This window comes from Leucoraja erinacea, chromosome 19, assembly GCF_028641065.1.
Source record: "Leucoraja erinacea ecotype New England chromosome 19, Leri_hhj_1, whole genome shotgun sequence".
In the NCBI taxonomy this organism is placed as follows: domain Eukaryota; kingdom Metazoa; phylum Chordata; class Chondrichthyes; order Rajiformes; family Rajidae; genus Leucoraja; species Leucoraja erinaceus.
In genome coordinates, this window is record NC_073395.1 from 9155995 (window position 1) to 9173947 (window position 17953).

General features: G+C 37.9%; 1 protein-coding gene across 1 annotated transcript in view; it reads right to left on the minus strand.

The window, feature by feature from the left end:
• Positions 1-17953, minus strand: part of LOC129706188 (actin nucleation-promoting factor WASL-like) — a 59132-nt gene that overhangs the window by 17708 nt on the left and 23471 nt on the right. Inside the window, exons 2-7 of the mRNA XM_055650248.1 lie at positions 12203-12337; positions 10582-10668; positions 8658-8754; positions 8311-8340; positions 3415-3580; positions 672-714 (exon numbers count right to left, since the gene is read on the minus strand). Coding sequence (XP_055506223.1) covers positions 672-714; positions 3415-3580; positions 8311-8340; positions 8658-8754; positions 10582-10668; positions 12203-12337 — 558 coding nt within the window. The remainder of the gene's footprint in view (positions 1-671; positions 715-3414; positions 3581-8310; positions 8341-8657; positions 8755-10581; positions 10669-12202; positions 12338-17953) is intronic.

Sequence of the window (17953 nt, forward strand, 5' to 3'; positions counted from 1 at the left end):
CATCCTTTACCACGTTGAGCTTGCATTCCTCAACTATGTTCGTATTCAATGCATGAACCGCACCCTAGATTTGTCTGTAATCAGAGCTCGATATAAGACAATAATAGCAACATCAAAAGGAAGTTAAGTTTTACCAAAATGTAAGGCTTAATCTTAATTGCAGTTTCAAACTGATAAAGCAAAGCAGGATCACTCTGCATATAGCAAATAACTTATGATCATCTGACTGCTGACATTTTTTATAATGATAGGTATTCATCAATGACAATATCCTAGCTCCAGTTTGCAGATTCATGATATTATGGAGAGTTCATTCAATCTACTTTACATTTGGGGCCAAATGATGACACTCCTTGATGACAACTGATATATTGAAGCATTTTGTTTCAAGCACCAATTAAGAGCTATCAGCACATGTAGCTTTATCCCAGTGTCAATTCCTTCATTTTCCGTAAAATAACAGAGGAAATGCCTGAAGAGCACTCGCTATTTAATTCAACGTTAAAAACTTGGTCACATACATTTTCTCTTCAACTTCAATTTTGAAACTGCAATTGTCAAACCATGGCAGAAAGGCCAATATTATGCATAAAAAAAGGACGATTCTATAATTGCTTTAGGAGACATGTAACAAAATGCTTCACTGAAATTAAAATAAGATTTTAACTTACATCAAAACCAGTGTTTGGGTCCCAGCCAACATGTCCTATATGCCTATAAATAAAACAGATGGAAATATTATCCAACTTTCAATTATAAAGTTATATTTTAAAGGATGCTTTTTTTAAACAACATTGATTTGATGGAAACAAATATAGGCTAGGGGATAGCTAGCAATCCAAATTCAAATGAGCAATCAAAAGATACATTTTCTCTGTAATCATTTGAAAGTTGTGACAGGGAGTACAGTTAGTCAATAGTGTTGCTCCAGTGCATTTTCCAAAGGTTATTGTTTAACTGTTCGCAGACAAATAAAATGCAGGGGAATACACAAAATCTAATCTAGCTTCCCTGTGGCATGCTCATATACCCGAACTTCAAGTGCAGAATGCTTAGAGACTCAGATTGATGATAGGGAAGCCATTTAAAAAGATTCTTTGGGATAGAATTTGCACGCATTTGGCAGTGACTGGGAATAATTAGGGACAATCAGTATGACCTTGTCTATAGCAAGTCATGTCATATAAACGATGGGAGTCTTTCTGAGGAGGTGATCAGCTGATTTTTTTTGTATGTCAGAACTGCACACAATACTCCAAATGTGTTCTGACCAAAACCTGATGATTGATGAGGGCAGGGCAGTGGATGATGTCTAAACGGATTTCAGTAAGACATTTAAAACGTCCTTCATGGTAGGCTGATTCAGAAGATTAAGATACATGGAATCCACAGCGATTTGGATTCAGATCTAGCTTATCCATAGAAGACAGAGAGCACTGGTGGAAGGGTGTTATTCTGGGTGCAGGTCTGTGGCTAGTGGTATTCCATAGGGAATTGCACTGGGACCTCTGCTGTTTGTGGAATATATAAAACAACTTGGACGTAAATGTAGATAGGTCAGCTAGTAAGTTTACAGACATCACCAAAAATGATGCGAATGATGCAGACAGTGAGGGCGGCTGTCAAAGGATACAGTGGGATGTAGATCATTTACAGAAAATGGCAGGTGGGATTTAAGCCAAGCAAGTGTGAGGTGTTGCATGTTGGGAAGTCAAATGCATGGGTGAAGTATATAGTTAATGGCAAGACCCTTAATAGCATTGACATCTGGTGTTCATATAAAATCTTATAAAATTAAGATTTGTACGTAATAGAAACATAGAAACATAGAAACATAGAAATTAGGTGCAGGAGTAGGCCATTCGGACCTTCGAGCCTGCACCGCCATTTAATATGATCATGGCTGATCATCCAACTCAGTATCCCGTACCTGCCTTTTCTCCATACCCTCTGATCCCCTTGGCCACATCTAACTCCCTCTTAAATATAGCCAATGAACTGGCCTCAACTACCCTCTGTGGCAGAGAGTTCCAGAGATTCACCACTCTCTGTGTGAAAAAAGTTCTCCTCATCTCGGTTTTAAAGGATTTCCCCCTTATCCTTAAGCTGTGACCCCTTGTCCTGGACTTCCCCAACATCGGAAACAATCTTCCTGCATCTAGCCTGTCCAACCCCTTAAGAATTTTGTAAGTTTCTATAAGATCCCCTCTCAATCTCCTAAACTCTAGAGAGTATAAACCAAGTCTATCCAGTCTTTCTTCATAAGACAGTCCTGACATCCCAGGAATCAGTCTGGTGAACCTTCTCTGCACTCCCTCTATGGCAATAATGTCCTTCCTCAGATTTGGAGACCAAAACTGCACGCAATAAGAATTCTACGTTTACCTTGTTCATATTGCTATAGAAAATAGTAACAAATTCTTCATTAATAGGTTTCCTAGGCTTTCACTATGGAAGCGAAGCCATGCCATGATTTAGACAATAAATTATATGTAGCAAAACAGGGGTGATTTTACTGACAGTTCCACACAGATGATTAAGTAACCTTAGATTATGGAATTGTCATTTCCTTAGTAACTACATGTTTTTAATATAACAGAAAATAAAATATTGGAAATGCCATAATTTTGATGCCCTTTGTCATTATACAGAGAATAGCAGTCACAATTCCATAAAGAAACTAACAGATAAACCACAAGAAATAGATATTTCAATAGATCAAATATTATTTTATAATATAATTAACTTCAAATTCTCTCAAAAATAAAGTAGCACATTAATGTTTAAGATACTGTTACATTACACCAATGTCTAGTGATGCAACTGGTGCACACAAAAAAATGGCATAAATAGAAAAAAACAAGGAAACAGCACGGCTAATTTTAAATGCTGAAAGTTACAGGATGTTGCATTTGAAAGGCACAAAGGAAAAAAAAAATCAAGAATCAATTTTTATTTGAAACATTTTCTAGCGAGTTAGATTTGTACGTTTAATTAATTTTGTAGTTAAAACTTCAGACATGGCATTCAAATGAAACCAATTCACACCAGTGCACTTAACAACTTGCAGGCATCATCCTCAAATTTATGCACACCAAGAATTTAAATGTCAGAAATACACCTTCACCTTTTTTTTTTTTTTAAAGCTATCATCAAGATGATGATGATCACATGCATTTAATATGCTGCAAACATTTTGTAAGTATAAAAACTGAGTTAAGAATTGAGAAACATACAAAACATGAATCACAAAACTCTTTTACAGTTTCATAAATCTGAAACTTTCAGTTAGCAAATGTTAGATTTTACTGATTAACCATTAGTTCATACAAAATCATTGAAAAAAGAGATCAACATGCAGAAGCAATTAAAAAAAAAAGCCATTTGTTGTACTGAACAATGAAGAACGCTTACTGGAAGTTACTTGGTGTGCCAATGTCCGCCTTAGTCAATTTCTTCTTTTTACCTTTTACTTTCTTCTTATCTTTGGCATATACAAAATTATTAGCTTGTGCATTAAATCGAACATTGGTAATTTCTGGATTCTTTATGTCAACTGTAGCCATAGGCAGAGAAGGACCTAAGAATAAAAACAACAAGACAATTAATCACTAATTTGTTACTGGTTATCTGCTTTAGCTAAGAGTCCTTTTGACAATTTAATTAAATTGTTCTTCTGGCATTCTATTTTTATTTTTGAGTAATTTCTTTACACTCTCTATTCTAGTGACTTGATATCTGCCATCTGAACCACAATGCGCTGGTCTGCCCTAATTAGAAAATGAAATGTTCCTCGGGCTTATGTCGAGATTCTCTCAAAAGGAATAGGATATAGGTAAGATTGCAAATGGGACAAATTTAAAGTTACAGGCCACCAGAAGATCAAGATTACACTTATGAATTGAACAAAGATGTTCCCCAAACTGGTTACCCAGTCTATGCATGATTGGCTAAATAGCAGGAAGGTTATTGTGAGATAATATTCAGTATATAAAATCACTTTTTGATTTGACAATATTTAGGAACTGTGACTGTGGAAAGAAGTAGTAAAAGGGTATCAGTCAATTGTGCAGGATAGTGCCAAAAGGGAAATTGATCAATAATCAACCTCTCTACACATAGTTAAGATATAATCAACTACACATATTAACTCTATAGAGGCAAAATCGTTTATTCGGTACTATGCACTTTTTGTTCAAACAAGCCAAATATCAAAGTGCCAACAACAACTTTTCATGACTTTCTGTAACTAATACACCAAAGACTCAAATTCTGCACAGATCCTTCAAAATAATATTTCCCAGTATGACCAACCAACTTACAAGTGAGAGTTCGTTGCAACTGGTAAGATGAATTCAAAATGTGTATAAATGACATTGAAAACAATGGGTAGAAAAGCATACCTTTTAGCTTAGATCTGTTCTTCTGCACATGCGAGATAGAAGTTGCATCATAATTCACTATAATCCTCAAACAAGGCAATAAACTTAAACTATACATTTCCCCCAATCATTAACAAGCTTCTTTTTCAATACACAAATTGAACAAAAAGTGTTCTGGCGTAAGTGAATGGTTCTGTTCATAACTTGGAAAGGTAAAATGTGAAACACTTGTTACCCCAAGTGTTTTTGTGTGAAAAACTAGATACCAAATTATTTTACAGTGGATCAAAACATCAAGGAACTGCCACCATGCCCACAACTTTACAAAATACTATTTCACAACTTATTAGATTCCACTTAAAAATACAATGTTCTGGTCCATGTCATTAAAAAAAATCACAGCACATTCCAATATGACCATTTAAATCTGCAATTAATTAAAAGATGGAAGCACAATTCATAGAATTGGCTCAATAAATAATTTGTCCACATGTAATTTATCTACCATTATAGGCAAGAAGCCTCAACACCTATCATGCATTTAACAGAAATGTTACTCATGAAATCCAGAAATACTGGGATCACAACCCTCAAGCTCAAAGTGTTCTGCCAAAACCAGAATTAAGCATTTGGCCAATCAACAATTCAAATAACATTGTTTGTTTTACACTTACTATGGGTGTAAATTTTCCTTTGATTTAAACCAGCATCTGCAGCTCTTTCCTACACAAAGGTAACCCCACCTTGCCACTCCTACTGCCAATTAATTGGCTTGTTCCTTTGCATTTCAACCAGTGTACAAAATACCAGTTGGGCCACAGGCAGAATGCACTAGTTTTAGTTCCAACATTACACCAAGGGTTCCAACATTACATTGGCGAAGGGATCACAAAAGATGATGCCAGGAATGGTAAACTTTCTACATGATAAAATTTAAATTAGGTTGACCTGTTTGGTGTTCTTTACAATAGTAAAAGCCAGAGGAATTTTTAATTTTGAGATACAACCTTGAGAAGCCTTACTTGGGGTGAATAGGTAAGACGCATTCCCTTTAGCAGAGGGGTCAAAAATTCCAGGCAGTGGTGGAAGTGGAGGCGAGTTCAGGCAAATATTTAACATCTAAAGATTGATGGTGGAGGTGGAGGCCAAATGCCAGATCACATTTAAAATGTATTTATATGATTCTGAACTGCTGTAATCCAAAGGCCCACTGCACAAGAGGTGGCAATTGATATTTGCCTTAATACCTCTTTTTTTTCGGCATGTCATCCAATGATCTGAATGGTCTTGTTCCATTTTGTCATTTTTCAATATTTCTATTTTTCATTCATGTGCTTTTTCTCAGCAAAAATCACCATTCCAATTGTATGATTCCCCCTTTCCTCAAACACCAGTCTTGCAGACTTGTAATACAAATTAACTGAAATAAATGGATGTCAGATTGAAGAAAAAGTGTTTATGACCCTGTAACAAACTCAGCTCCTTGGCTATCATCGCCATTCTGGAAGTGTCCAAAGTCAAGCCTGACGTTGCAACTCTGGCACTGATTTTAACAGAGAAGTGATTTTTCATTTACATATCTGCTCCATCACAAACTTCTTATTTCCACCATAACATCACCCAGTTCAGTAACGTCATTACCTCCATACCCGACACAAATCTCTGGGCCTCCTGTTTTCTTTTGTACATAAATGCACCTTTTAAAAATAGTCCTACCCATACTTCAACTTGCTCTAAGTTCCCTTGAGGTTTTTATAAGTCTAGACAGTGAATACATGAAAAACTATTTCCATTGGCAGAATAGCAAAGAACCATATACTTGGTGTGTCTTGCAAAACAACCAAGGATTACATGAAGAAAAACTTTTCATGCATCACCTGGCATTTACTTCCTCAAAGAGTGGTAGAAACATATTTAATCATCATTGTCAAAAACAGACAGGATTTATCCAATGAGATAGGTTACGGACTAAGTGTTAGCGAATGGGTAGGAAAGAACTGCAGATGCTGGTTTAAATCGGTGGACTCAACAGGACAGACAGCATCTCTGGAGAGAAGGAATGGGTGACACTTCGGGTCGAGACCCTTCTTCAGATGGAGGGAATAGGAATAGGAATGGGAATACAATTCGATGGAATAGGACTAACTTGATTGTTCAGAGAGCCGGGTAAAGCCAATGGATGATGTGGCCTCCATCCAGGTTGTAATGATCCTATGATTCTGCACAGTCTATATTAGGACCACATTCTACACGCAAAGATCACAGTTTTTCTCTATCTCAAATGACTTAAACGTACAGGGAGCAATTTCCAAAACTGCAGCCAAAACAAAACCTAGAAGCACAGTGTAGCGAGGTGAATAATGATAGATTGCAAGATGATAGACAGGCATATGAATGGGCAGGCGAGTAGCAGATAGAATTTAATGTTTAGAAATGTGGTGATACACTTTAATAGGAAAAAGTAGTAGAGGCCATTTAAACTGAAAAGAATTCTAAAAAGAGATATAAAAACAGATGCCTTGCGTTATAAGTACATAATTCGTTGAAACCAGTGTCAGGTTGAGGATGTGGTTAATAAAAAGCATATAGAAGCTAGTATAAATAAAGGTACAGATTTAAGGAAGTCATGATGAATGCTTAAAAATACATTTTGATTCAATGACAATTCATGAGTATTTTGTCTATTCTGGATCTCATGTTTTAGGACCCATGTAAACACTTTAGAGAATGTAAGTGAGATTTATTAAAATAATTCTGGGAATGAGGTACATTGGAGAAGCTGGGGTTGCTCCCCTTGTAACCTAGGGGTTGTACCGAAGCTATTTAAAATTATGAAGGGTGTGAATTGGAGAAGAAATGGAGAATGGAGAAGAATATGAAGATGGAGAAGGAATGGCCCTACTGACAAAACCGGCCTAGAACTAGGGACCATAAAAGGAAGGTGACTGTCAAAAATTGCATGATTGTGGATGGAGGAATGGGATTCAGATTAACTGGACTGCTTCTGCATAACGTTGGTTATAGAGGGCTAATTTTCCAGTATCCATTTCTAACTGCCCTTCAGAATGTAGCGTGCCATTCTCATAGTTCTTCTGGTGAAGGTACTCCCAATGCTCTTAGGCAGGGAGTTGCAGGGATTAGATCTAGTGACAATGAAGGACAGGCATTATACTTTGAAACTGGAATGGTTAAAGGGGAACCTGCAGGCAGCAATGTTCCCATGCACCTGTTGCTCTTGTCCTTATTGCCAATAGATGTTGCAGGATTGGGCGTTGGTGTCTGAACAGGCTGAGCAAGTTAGTGCAGAATATTTACAACTGCAAGTGCAGTGTATTTTCCACTTTCATATAATGTGAATACCATCTGTCTTTTCATCTCCAAAGGCAAAACACAGCTGTTGTTTGAAACTTTCAGGCAAGGCAAAAGGCAAAGTTAATATTTCAGATGCGCAAGCTTTCATCAGAGCTGTAAAAAGTTGACAATGCAGTCATCTTAAGCTATTTCAATGGAATGGCAAATGGGAAATGTTGAAGGGACATAGATTAAATGACAACATTGTAAATAAGCCAAGGCAAAAGTAATAATGATGGGACAAGAAATAAAATAATTTATAGAAATAGGAACTAATGTTTCCAACATTTTCCGAAAAAGAAAATTAGTTATTGTGACAACTCAAATGTTGACTTTTTGAAAACTATAAAGTGATTCATGTTGCCTGGCAACATTATTTGGCAATTCATCAGTCCCATTTCATCCTTTCAGAGAAGCTTCATTTTCACCTACAATGTGTATTAGTTCTGATGAGACACCATTAATCAGAAATACATTATTTTGTTTCTTTCTGTTGCATTTTCTATTACCAACATCTGTGTTATTTTGCTTTCTCTTAAAGTAGTTAATATAATTAACATCAGTGATAAATACATACCATTTAAAGGCGGTGGGTCACGTCTCTTCTCTGTTGAACAGAAAAAAATTAAAATATATTGAAATTAGTAAATAAATCAAATATTACCTTAAATTAGATAGTTGGGTTACATTACATTCGCAGTATTATTTGGTTGTCTCTCCAAATGCTTGTAGTTCAGATTAATTTTACAGGGCACAAGAAGAAAAACATGAACACTTTCAGCGACTACATTTTACCAAGTCTATTGAAGAGCATGGTGTGAAATAAAGTGGCAAAATTAATTAATAGATCTCTACCCAGAATTAGAACTACTGAAGGACATCTTTAAAAGCACGTTACTATTAAAATACAATCAGAACACATACCAGATCTTCTTTGCCGTCTTCCAATTATGTCAGTAACTGCATATCTAAATCTTCTTGCCTCTTCTTCACTTGCAAAATTTAGTCCAATTTGGCTTGACTGGGAGGAAGCAATCGCAAAATCAATATTTGAAAACTATACATCTTCGAACAGAAGGACCAAAGATGAGGAAACGTTTAGTATCAGTAACATTGTGAACAGAAGATTGGCGGGCTAACACGAACCAATAGAAACAAATAAAACTTTTTCTCATTGGAAAGAAGTATTGAATGACCTCAGGGTATGGGCGCTGAGGCTACAATTTGTTTTTAAACAAATTCTATAAATTACTTGAAAGAAGATGCTGCAAGATTAAGTTTGATGATAATATCAAACAGAAAGTAAGTTAGAAAGATGACACGACACAATCAGGACACGACAAAGATTCAGAAATGCTGCCTGTCCCGTTCAGTCACTCCAGCATTTTGTGTCCATTTCGGATAAATCAAATGGGTGCCCAAAGATCCGGTGAACAGAGTATAAGACTGGAAAATCTGAACTTTCCATTTTGGGAGGAAATATACAATTCTGTATCTAAATGGTGCAAGAATGCAGAGCTCAGAGAGAGTAGAAACAGGCCCTTTGGCCTACCAAGTCCACGCCAACCATCGATCACTCTAGTTCTATGTTATACCGCTTCCTACACACCAAGGGCAATTTTACAGTAGCCAATTAACCTACACGTCTTTGCGATGTGGGGGGAAACTAGAGCATCCGGAGGAAACCCACATGGTCACAGGGAGAATGTGCAAACTCCATGCTAACAGAACCAGAGATCAGGATCGGGATAGAACCCGGGTCTCTGGCGCTCTGAGGCAGCAACTTTATTAGCTGCGCCAATTGCCCTTATGATTAACCTTTTATGACTGGGTAAAGAAATTTTGAACAATGATGCTGCTTTAACAACTCGTAAGCTTAGTTTTCGGAGTCTAATTTCACAGAAGGTCAGTACTTATTATCTGGTCCAATTGACCCTTGAACACAGAGTGCTTTACTGAATGGAAAGGGGAATCAAATGCTATGTTATTGGGTCTGGAGCCATGAATTACCTTATTTACCAGAAGGACATTAGTGGATCAGGTGGATATTTGTATGGTCACCATTAATAATTAAAAAAAAATTCAACATTTAGTATCTGAATTTAAATTCCTCAGGTTTCGTAGTGGACTCTAACACGTTTCCAGAGGAACAGTCCAAGTCTCTGATTAGTTGAGTCATTTGATCATCATGTTACTTCAACACTGTTTGGCTACTCATCTGGTTTGGTGACATTGGCAACAGCATACCAGGGTTCATTCCCCTTGGGATGAAGTCTGACACAACACAATAGACAATAGGTGCAGGAGTAGGCCATTTGGCCCTTCGAGCCAGCACTGCCATTCAATGTGATCATGGCTGATCATTCCCAATCAGTACCCCAATCCTGCCTTCTCCCCATATCCCCCTTATTTTTAAGAGCCCTATCTAGCTCTCTCTTGAAAGCATCCAGGTCAGAACACGTCAGAAAGTTCTCACAGACATTACAAGTCCTTGTTGTGAGCTTTTCTTTAAATCAATGAAGTAATTTCCCACAACTAATTGCAAATTCGAGCACACACATAATGTCAGATCAGGGAGAAACAAAATTAATACAAACCATCAAAGTGGAAAATAGGCAATATTGGAAGGTACAAATTACAAAACTAATTGAAGTGGATGATAATTAAAGAGTGATTTCATTCTAAGTGAGAAAGCTCTTGGTGATCAAACAGAAACATCAACCGCAGCATACTTTTATTACTCCTGTAAGAATATTGTTCTTTTTAACACCTACAATAGATACTTGTTTATCAATGATATATCAAAGAAATACACAAAACTCAAATAAGAAATCGTGAAAGAACTTACATCACCAATAAATGTATGAAAGTATGATCGGGACTGATTGTAAATAAAATTGTTGTAAATTTCTTGTTCCCACAATAATCTCCCATCCTGTGACAAAAACAAAAAAAATTAGTAAAATAAAAATTTCCCAAAGTACATAGGTAGATAAAATACTAAATTTGGGGATCTGATTTTGTAGCACCTTATTTAGAATTAAAAGAATGTAAATCTAAGACTGCAAGTGATGATGACATAAAACACCGCATGCTGCAGATCAGGGAGCAGCTTGAAAAAAGAAGCAGAGTTACCAAAGCATGTTAATGGAGTTTTATCAGAACAGAAACATTACCAGTCTCTCTCCACTGATGCTGCCTTCCCACCCTGCTGATATTTAATATATCACACCCCCCAATGATTGCTAACCATTTTAATTTCCCTTACCATTCACATACTGTTCTGGGCCTTCTCCATTGCCAGAGTGAGCAACATGCAAACTAGCACCTCGTATTCCGCTAGGTGAGCTTACAACCCAATGGTATTAATATTGAATTTTCCAATTTTAGGTGACTAATCTGCAAAAACAGGCATCTCCCCTCCCCTCCTCCCCCCCGCCACCTCTTCTGTGTGTCCCACATGCACTAATTTCTCCCTATATTCCTTCCTCTGGCTCCACATTTCACACTTCCTCTTTCCTATCTTACTACCTTTTGTCTTTTCACATCTTCCCTTTGTCCAGCCATCAGCCAATCCACCCCACCCCCCCCTCACCTGTCACTTGCCAGACTTTCTCCCTCAACTACAATCAGTCTGAAGATGGGTCCCAACCTGAAATATTGTCTACCCACATTCTCCAGACATGCTGCTTTACTCGCTGATTTACTCCAGTAGTTTGTCTTTTGAAAAAAAAAATATTCTAATCATCATTCTGTGGCTGCTGGCTTTTGCCTCTTCCCTCTTTTCAGTGTCATTTCACACTGGCAGCCCATTTGAAGAGAAATTTTGCAGTGTTTTTGCTTTTATTGAAAAGAACTGTTCATGTGATGTAAACGGCAACGTCACAGAGTTAACACAAATAAAGATTCTTTCCCTGCCAAAATTACACGAGCAGGAAGTTTGCTAGAAAAGGATGCTAGGAACAAAGCAGAACGAGGTGCTGATTACCGACGAGAAAAGAGTAAAGATATGAAGCAATGCAGCTGAAGAGTGAGAGCAGGCTCAAATCATGGACATTGAAGGAAATTAAATTACCATTTTCTCTTTCGATCTTTTCCCCAATCACCCAAACAAATTCAACAAGATGGTTGAGAAAATAGGGCCAAAAGTTATATTAAGGCTGAAAGGCAGCAGTGGTTTCAAGAGGAAAGGAAGGGTTGCGATAAGGCTGTAATTTAAAGGCCACAATTGTACAAATTGCTTTACATGAAAAGATTGATGATAACAGTCATGAAACTGAGAAAGGAATAAGTGAAGAAACCATTGCAAATGGTATCAGTTAACTTAGGAGTAGGAAAGCAAGTTGGGTGGGAACAGCTTCAGAAAGAGGAGAATCAAAGTCTGTCAGTGCAACACTGAAGCCAAAGGTGCCGATTATTATACCATTAAATGAAGCGAACAATTATTGGACAAAAGATTTTTACCGTACCTTTATATCGTATATTCGAATAAAGTAAGATCTTTGTGGGTTGTCTTTGATAAGGCAGGCAACACCACAGCATTTTTTTGTCCAGTAAGAGCTGCGTTCTGCTGCAAATACTTGAACAACAGCTGATGAGAGAGTCTGGAAGAAAAAATAAAGTCAGTGCTTAGTTAGGTTGTTTTTTAATATTTCAATGATACAGTAACTTATAGAATTAACAAATTGAACAAGTTAGATAACATTAAATTCAAGTTTATCTGACTTTACATACATCTCCATTTTTGACTGCCTGATAAATGGAACACTGATCCATCTACTCCTTTCTAATTTAAGAATATCGAGTTGCGAACAAGATTATTGATTGGGTTTGGAAATTGCTTTATACCACACGGCATAACAGTAAAATAAAAAATTGCTTTGTAACAAGTATTGAAACATTTTACTGTCAATTTTGAAGACATTAAAATATATAGCGGATATTTCAATATTAGCACATATTACAATATTGCACTTGTGAAACAAATCTCACAGGTGTAAATGCATATTTTAGTTTAAAACTGTAAAATTACTTGTTAAAATGAACCTCTGTGCATTCCAACACAAGGGACGGGAGCATTGTTTTTGTCTTTGCACTATAATGTTTGTTAATATATATTGAACTTATTTTTTTGTTTATTATGTTGTCCACCGAGTACAATATTTAAATACGTTGTGCTGCTGCAAGTAAGAATTTCATTGTCCTGTATCAGAACATATGTCTCTTACATAACATATGACTCTTGACAACTATCATCCCTTCAACCTTTAGCCGAGCTACCAATCCTCGATCTTCCCATTGGGAAGTTATCCTAATGTTACCATAAAACAACCAAATTTGCTTTGGAGACAAGAAACTGTAGATGTTGGACACTTGAGCAAAACACAAACTACAGGTGGAACTCAGTGGGTCAGGCAACATCTGTGGAGGGAATGGACTGATGATGTTTCGGGTCGGGACCCTTCTTTAGACTGAGTGGAGTGGGGGAGGTTACAGAAATTTGTATAATGCCTGGATAGTAATAGGTGGATACATGCGGAAGGGTGGGAAGGGGAATGAGGGGAAATGGACAGATGGATGGAGTAAACAGCAAAGGCTAGAGGTGAAAAGGAGACAAAAGGGTGTTAGATAAGGAGGGGAAAAAAGAGTGAAATGGAAAGCTGGAGGATGGAATAAAGGTGGAAGGGAACGTAGTGAGGGGGGGGGGGGGAGAGATATAAAAGGGAAATATAGGACGGGGTTGGGGGATGAGCATAAGGAGGAGGGGAAAAGAGCAAGGTGGTTATGGTGGTGGGAGAGATGTGTGCATAGTGCGGTGGGGGTGTAGTACTTATCTGCTGCTGTCAACCCCAGTTTCTGTTTCTTAAGAATTAGCTTGCCTAGGTTCTAGTCCAGTCTATGAAAGATTCAAATTCTTCTTGGCCTTGCCTTCTGTACCTCTAACCTTCAAGTTATACAGCTCTCAGGAACTCGGTATTCATGCATCATCCGCTTGCTTTTCACTTCACACGGTTAGTTAGGTGTATTGTCTAGCCCCTAAGTTTTGGAATTATTTCAGAAATTTCTGCCTTTGCCTATCACCACCTCTCTCTGTATCTGAAAGCAGGTCTTAACTTTGTGAGGGATACTTTGTCATTTGCAAATAAATATAAAACCATTAAAAAAAAAAAGTATTGTCAGCTTGGAAGCGAAACCCATTATAGGACAGCTGGCAGGCAGAGCATCCTTTCCAGAAAATAGCACATTAAAAGGATGTAATATTATATTTATTGATCCATACAAGCTGGATGTCAGGAATTGTTTTATTCAATAACATTAAAAGTTAAACACAAAAGACACAAAGTGCTGGAGTAACCCAGCAGGTAATGCAGCATCTCTGGAGCACATGTATAGGTGATGTATCAGCTCCCGACCTGAAACTTCACCCATCCATGTTCTCGTAAAAATTGCTCCCAGCACTGCAAACTGGTGCCAGCAGCTCCTTGTGTCAACATTAAAAGTTATGCCATTTCAGAACTTGAATAATATATACCAAGCCTAGAGTATCCTTTCCCAGAAAATATTAATGGTGCATCTGTCCCAAAATCCAAATTCTAACACTGTTGAAACTCTGGTGAAAAGATTTGCAGATGTTTCCCATATTCATTGCAATTTGATTATTTTAAAGAGATGTACCAAAACAATGTGTATCTTATGTGATCATATTAGCTGTAATTCAGTTTCATCATTAATAAATTGACATTACTGTCTCACAAGTGCACTATATTTTGTTTTGGGGGGAAAAAGAACCCTGACCACTTCCTGCAGACAAGACTGCTGATCAGTGAAGTAATGGGAGATGCACATTACTGAACTCTGTCTTGTGCACACTGGCCCACTGCCCAGATTCAACTAAAATTGCTGAGAAAGAATGAATGCCAGAAAGACTTCCGTCCTGTTACTTCTACCCAGCCACCACAGGAAAAGCATTGCATCCACAAAAATCTCTGCAGAATGCTGTTGCAAGAACTCTGAAGAAATCCTAGGTAACTGAGGCATGCAGCAAAAATGTAACGTCAACCTTATTGAAATCTTGGTAAGTTGATACTTTTAAGCACACGCTAAATCACTAAATGGCTTTTAGTGAGTAAAATTCTTTCTGAAGATGGTCACATTTCTCAACAGTGACATCAACATTGTTGAACTTTAAGTATTAAAAGGAATGAGAAATTAGCAAAACCTTTCAATAATTTATATAATTGATGCCTTTGATATACAACTCCAAAGTCAACAACAGTTGGATGCAAAATGAAGAAAATTAAGGGTCTTTTACATACAATTTTACTAACAAGTACCATTTAAGAGATTTTTTTTTTTTTGCTAAACTAATCCAATTTCAAGAATATGCACACACATTCGGAAAGAGGTACAACATTAAAATGTACTTTTATTCCAAAGAAACATTTGCACAGATTCAACAAAAAAATGACATAGTGCTAATGGCCAGAGGAATAAACGGCAAATAAAATGCAAAGTCCTACATCAGCTTTCAAAAACTGCAAAAAAACAAAAACATTTTGTCTGTCCACATTAAGCAGCAAAGAAACTTGCCAAGACCGACCACACTGGAAAAGACCAAAACTCTGCAGTCATTATTATAATAAAATACTGGAACACAGCAAGAACAAATTCTTGACACAATAGATAATTATCCAAGATTAAAGCTCGATTTTCTGAAAAGACAAATGATTCAATAAATAATAATGCTCATGTTAAAGAAGTAACAAACTGTTAAAGAACTAACGAACAGTCATCAGACAGATCCTGCATAGAACTGTTACTCTGATAGACATGTTGTGGGAAACCTTTTACAAATAAAATCGGAAAAGTAATTCCAGCTGAGCAGCAGCTCATCATTCTATGAATGTAATCACCAAAGCTTAATCCATACTTTATATAAATACTTGAGTGAGAAGTAAACTTTACATTTGCATGGTTTGAGCATAAAGTTTTATAGATATGACGTTGTTAAAGCTAGTTTACAGGAACCTGGGTCTACTTTGAAAAACAATGCAATCAAAGCAAGTGTTCAAAGAATGAGCTATGAAGAAACGGTCTTATTAGCTTTTAAGAGATCATATACAGTCATATGTAAACTTTTCTACCATCAGTATCCTATTTTATACTAATAAGTACAACGTGCTCATGCATCAATATAACTTCAAAGGCAGTCTCCTGCCGAGATGACAAAGATCTAAGAAACAGGCTGCAATCTTCTAATGGAACTTTTACGCTAGAGATAATATTAATTGATGATAGTTCTCCATGATTAACAGACTGTTGGTCAAAAGTCTCAAAATTGTTATAAAATCTATAGTGCTTTGATCTGCATACATAAGGGCATAAGTAATTTCTAATTTTGCAAGGATTAGTGAGCAATTCGGTCCAAGATTAAAATATACTATGTCATTCTGTATTCTGAAGTCTCTATTGAACATGTCTATATGCTGGGAAGATGAGAAGGAAAAAAAACATGTTTTATGGGAGGTTCATGGGAAGACAGAAAACAGGAGCTGGAAAAAGTCATTCCTTGAGCCTGCTGTGCCAACCAAATCATAGCTACTTTTCCTCTTAAATTATATTTTCTTCTGCCTATCAAAATGCTCCCAATTCCTTTAATACCAGGAAATCTTATGAGTGTAATCAAGGCCACATCATCTGCAGTTCCAAAACTTCACCACTGGCTCCATGATGAAATCACTAATTTCACTGGTGGCAGATTGCTTGGCAGGTGATAGTTTGCTTGAGTCATGCATAATCTGGGTCAGTTGGTAGACACAAAATGCTGGAGTAACTCAGCGGGTGAGGCAGCATTTCTGGAGAGAAGGAATGGGTGACGTTTCGGGTTGAGACCCTTCTTCAGACGGACGTCAGGGGAGGGGACGGGAAAGAAGATAGAATGTAGTAGGACAGTAAGACTAGTGGGAGAACTGGGAAGGGGAAGAGGATGGAGAGAGAGAAAGCAAGGGCTATCTGAAGTTAGAAAAGTCTTCAGCGGGTACAGCAGATGAGGTTGGAGGAGGTGCAAGTGAACCTCTGCCTCACCTGGAATGACTGTTTGGGTCCTTGGATGGAGTCGAGGGTGGAGGTAAAGGGACAAGTGTTGCATCTCCTGCGGTTGCAAGGGAAAGTACCTGGGGAAGGGGTGGTTTGGGTGGGAAAGGACGAGTTAACTAGGGAGTTTCCGAGGGAACGGTCTCTGCGGAAAGCAGAAAGAGGTGGAGATGGGGAGATTTGGCCAGTAGTGGGATCCTGTTGGAGGTGGCGAAAATGTTGGAGGATTATATTCTGTATGCCACAGCTGATGGGGTGGAAGGTGAGGACAAGGTGGACTCTGTCCTTGAAACGAATGGGGGGGAGGGGGATTGAGAGCAGAGCTGCAGGATATCGAGGAGACCCCAGTGAGAGCCTCATCTATAATGGAAGAGGGGAACCCGTTTCCTAAAGAATGAGGACATGGAGTTTAAAAAGATGAGAGGGAATCTCATTGAAACATATAAGATTGTTAAGGGCATGGACACACTAAAGGCAGGAAACATGTTCCCGATGTTGGGGGAGTCCAGAACCAGTTTAAGAATAAGGAGTAAGCCATTTAGAACGGAGACGAGGAAACACTTTTTCTCACAGAGAGTGGAATTCTCTGCCTCAGAGGGCGGTGGAGGCAGGTTATCTGGATGCTTTCAAGAGAGTTAGATAGGGCTCTTAAAAATAGCGGAGTCAGGGGATATGGGAAGAAGGCAGGAACGGGGTACTGATTGGGCATGATCAGCCATGATCACATTGAATGGCGGTGCTGGCTCGAAGGGCCAAATGGCGTCCTCTTGCACTTATTGTCATTCCTTCTCTCCAGAGAAGCTGCCTCACCAGCTGAGTTACTCCCGCATTTTGGGTCTACCTTCGATTTAAACCAGCACCTGCAGTTCTTTCTTACGCATCTGGGTCAGTTGACTCTCCTAGATTATTAGTCAACCAGCCAAATGGAATGGGGAATCAGTGGATGTATGATTGTAGGTGTATCACCACTGGGTGTGCTCTGCCTTCTCCAACCAACTTGTAACCTTGGCATTTCTCTCTCACTCTGCTGCTCCAACACCCAGTGTAGCATCTGCAGAAATGTCAGGAGTGGCCACCTTTCCACTGTGGTGTCTCACTCTGGCACGAATATACATTGAGGATGGGAT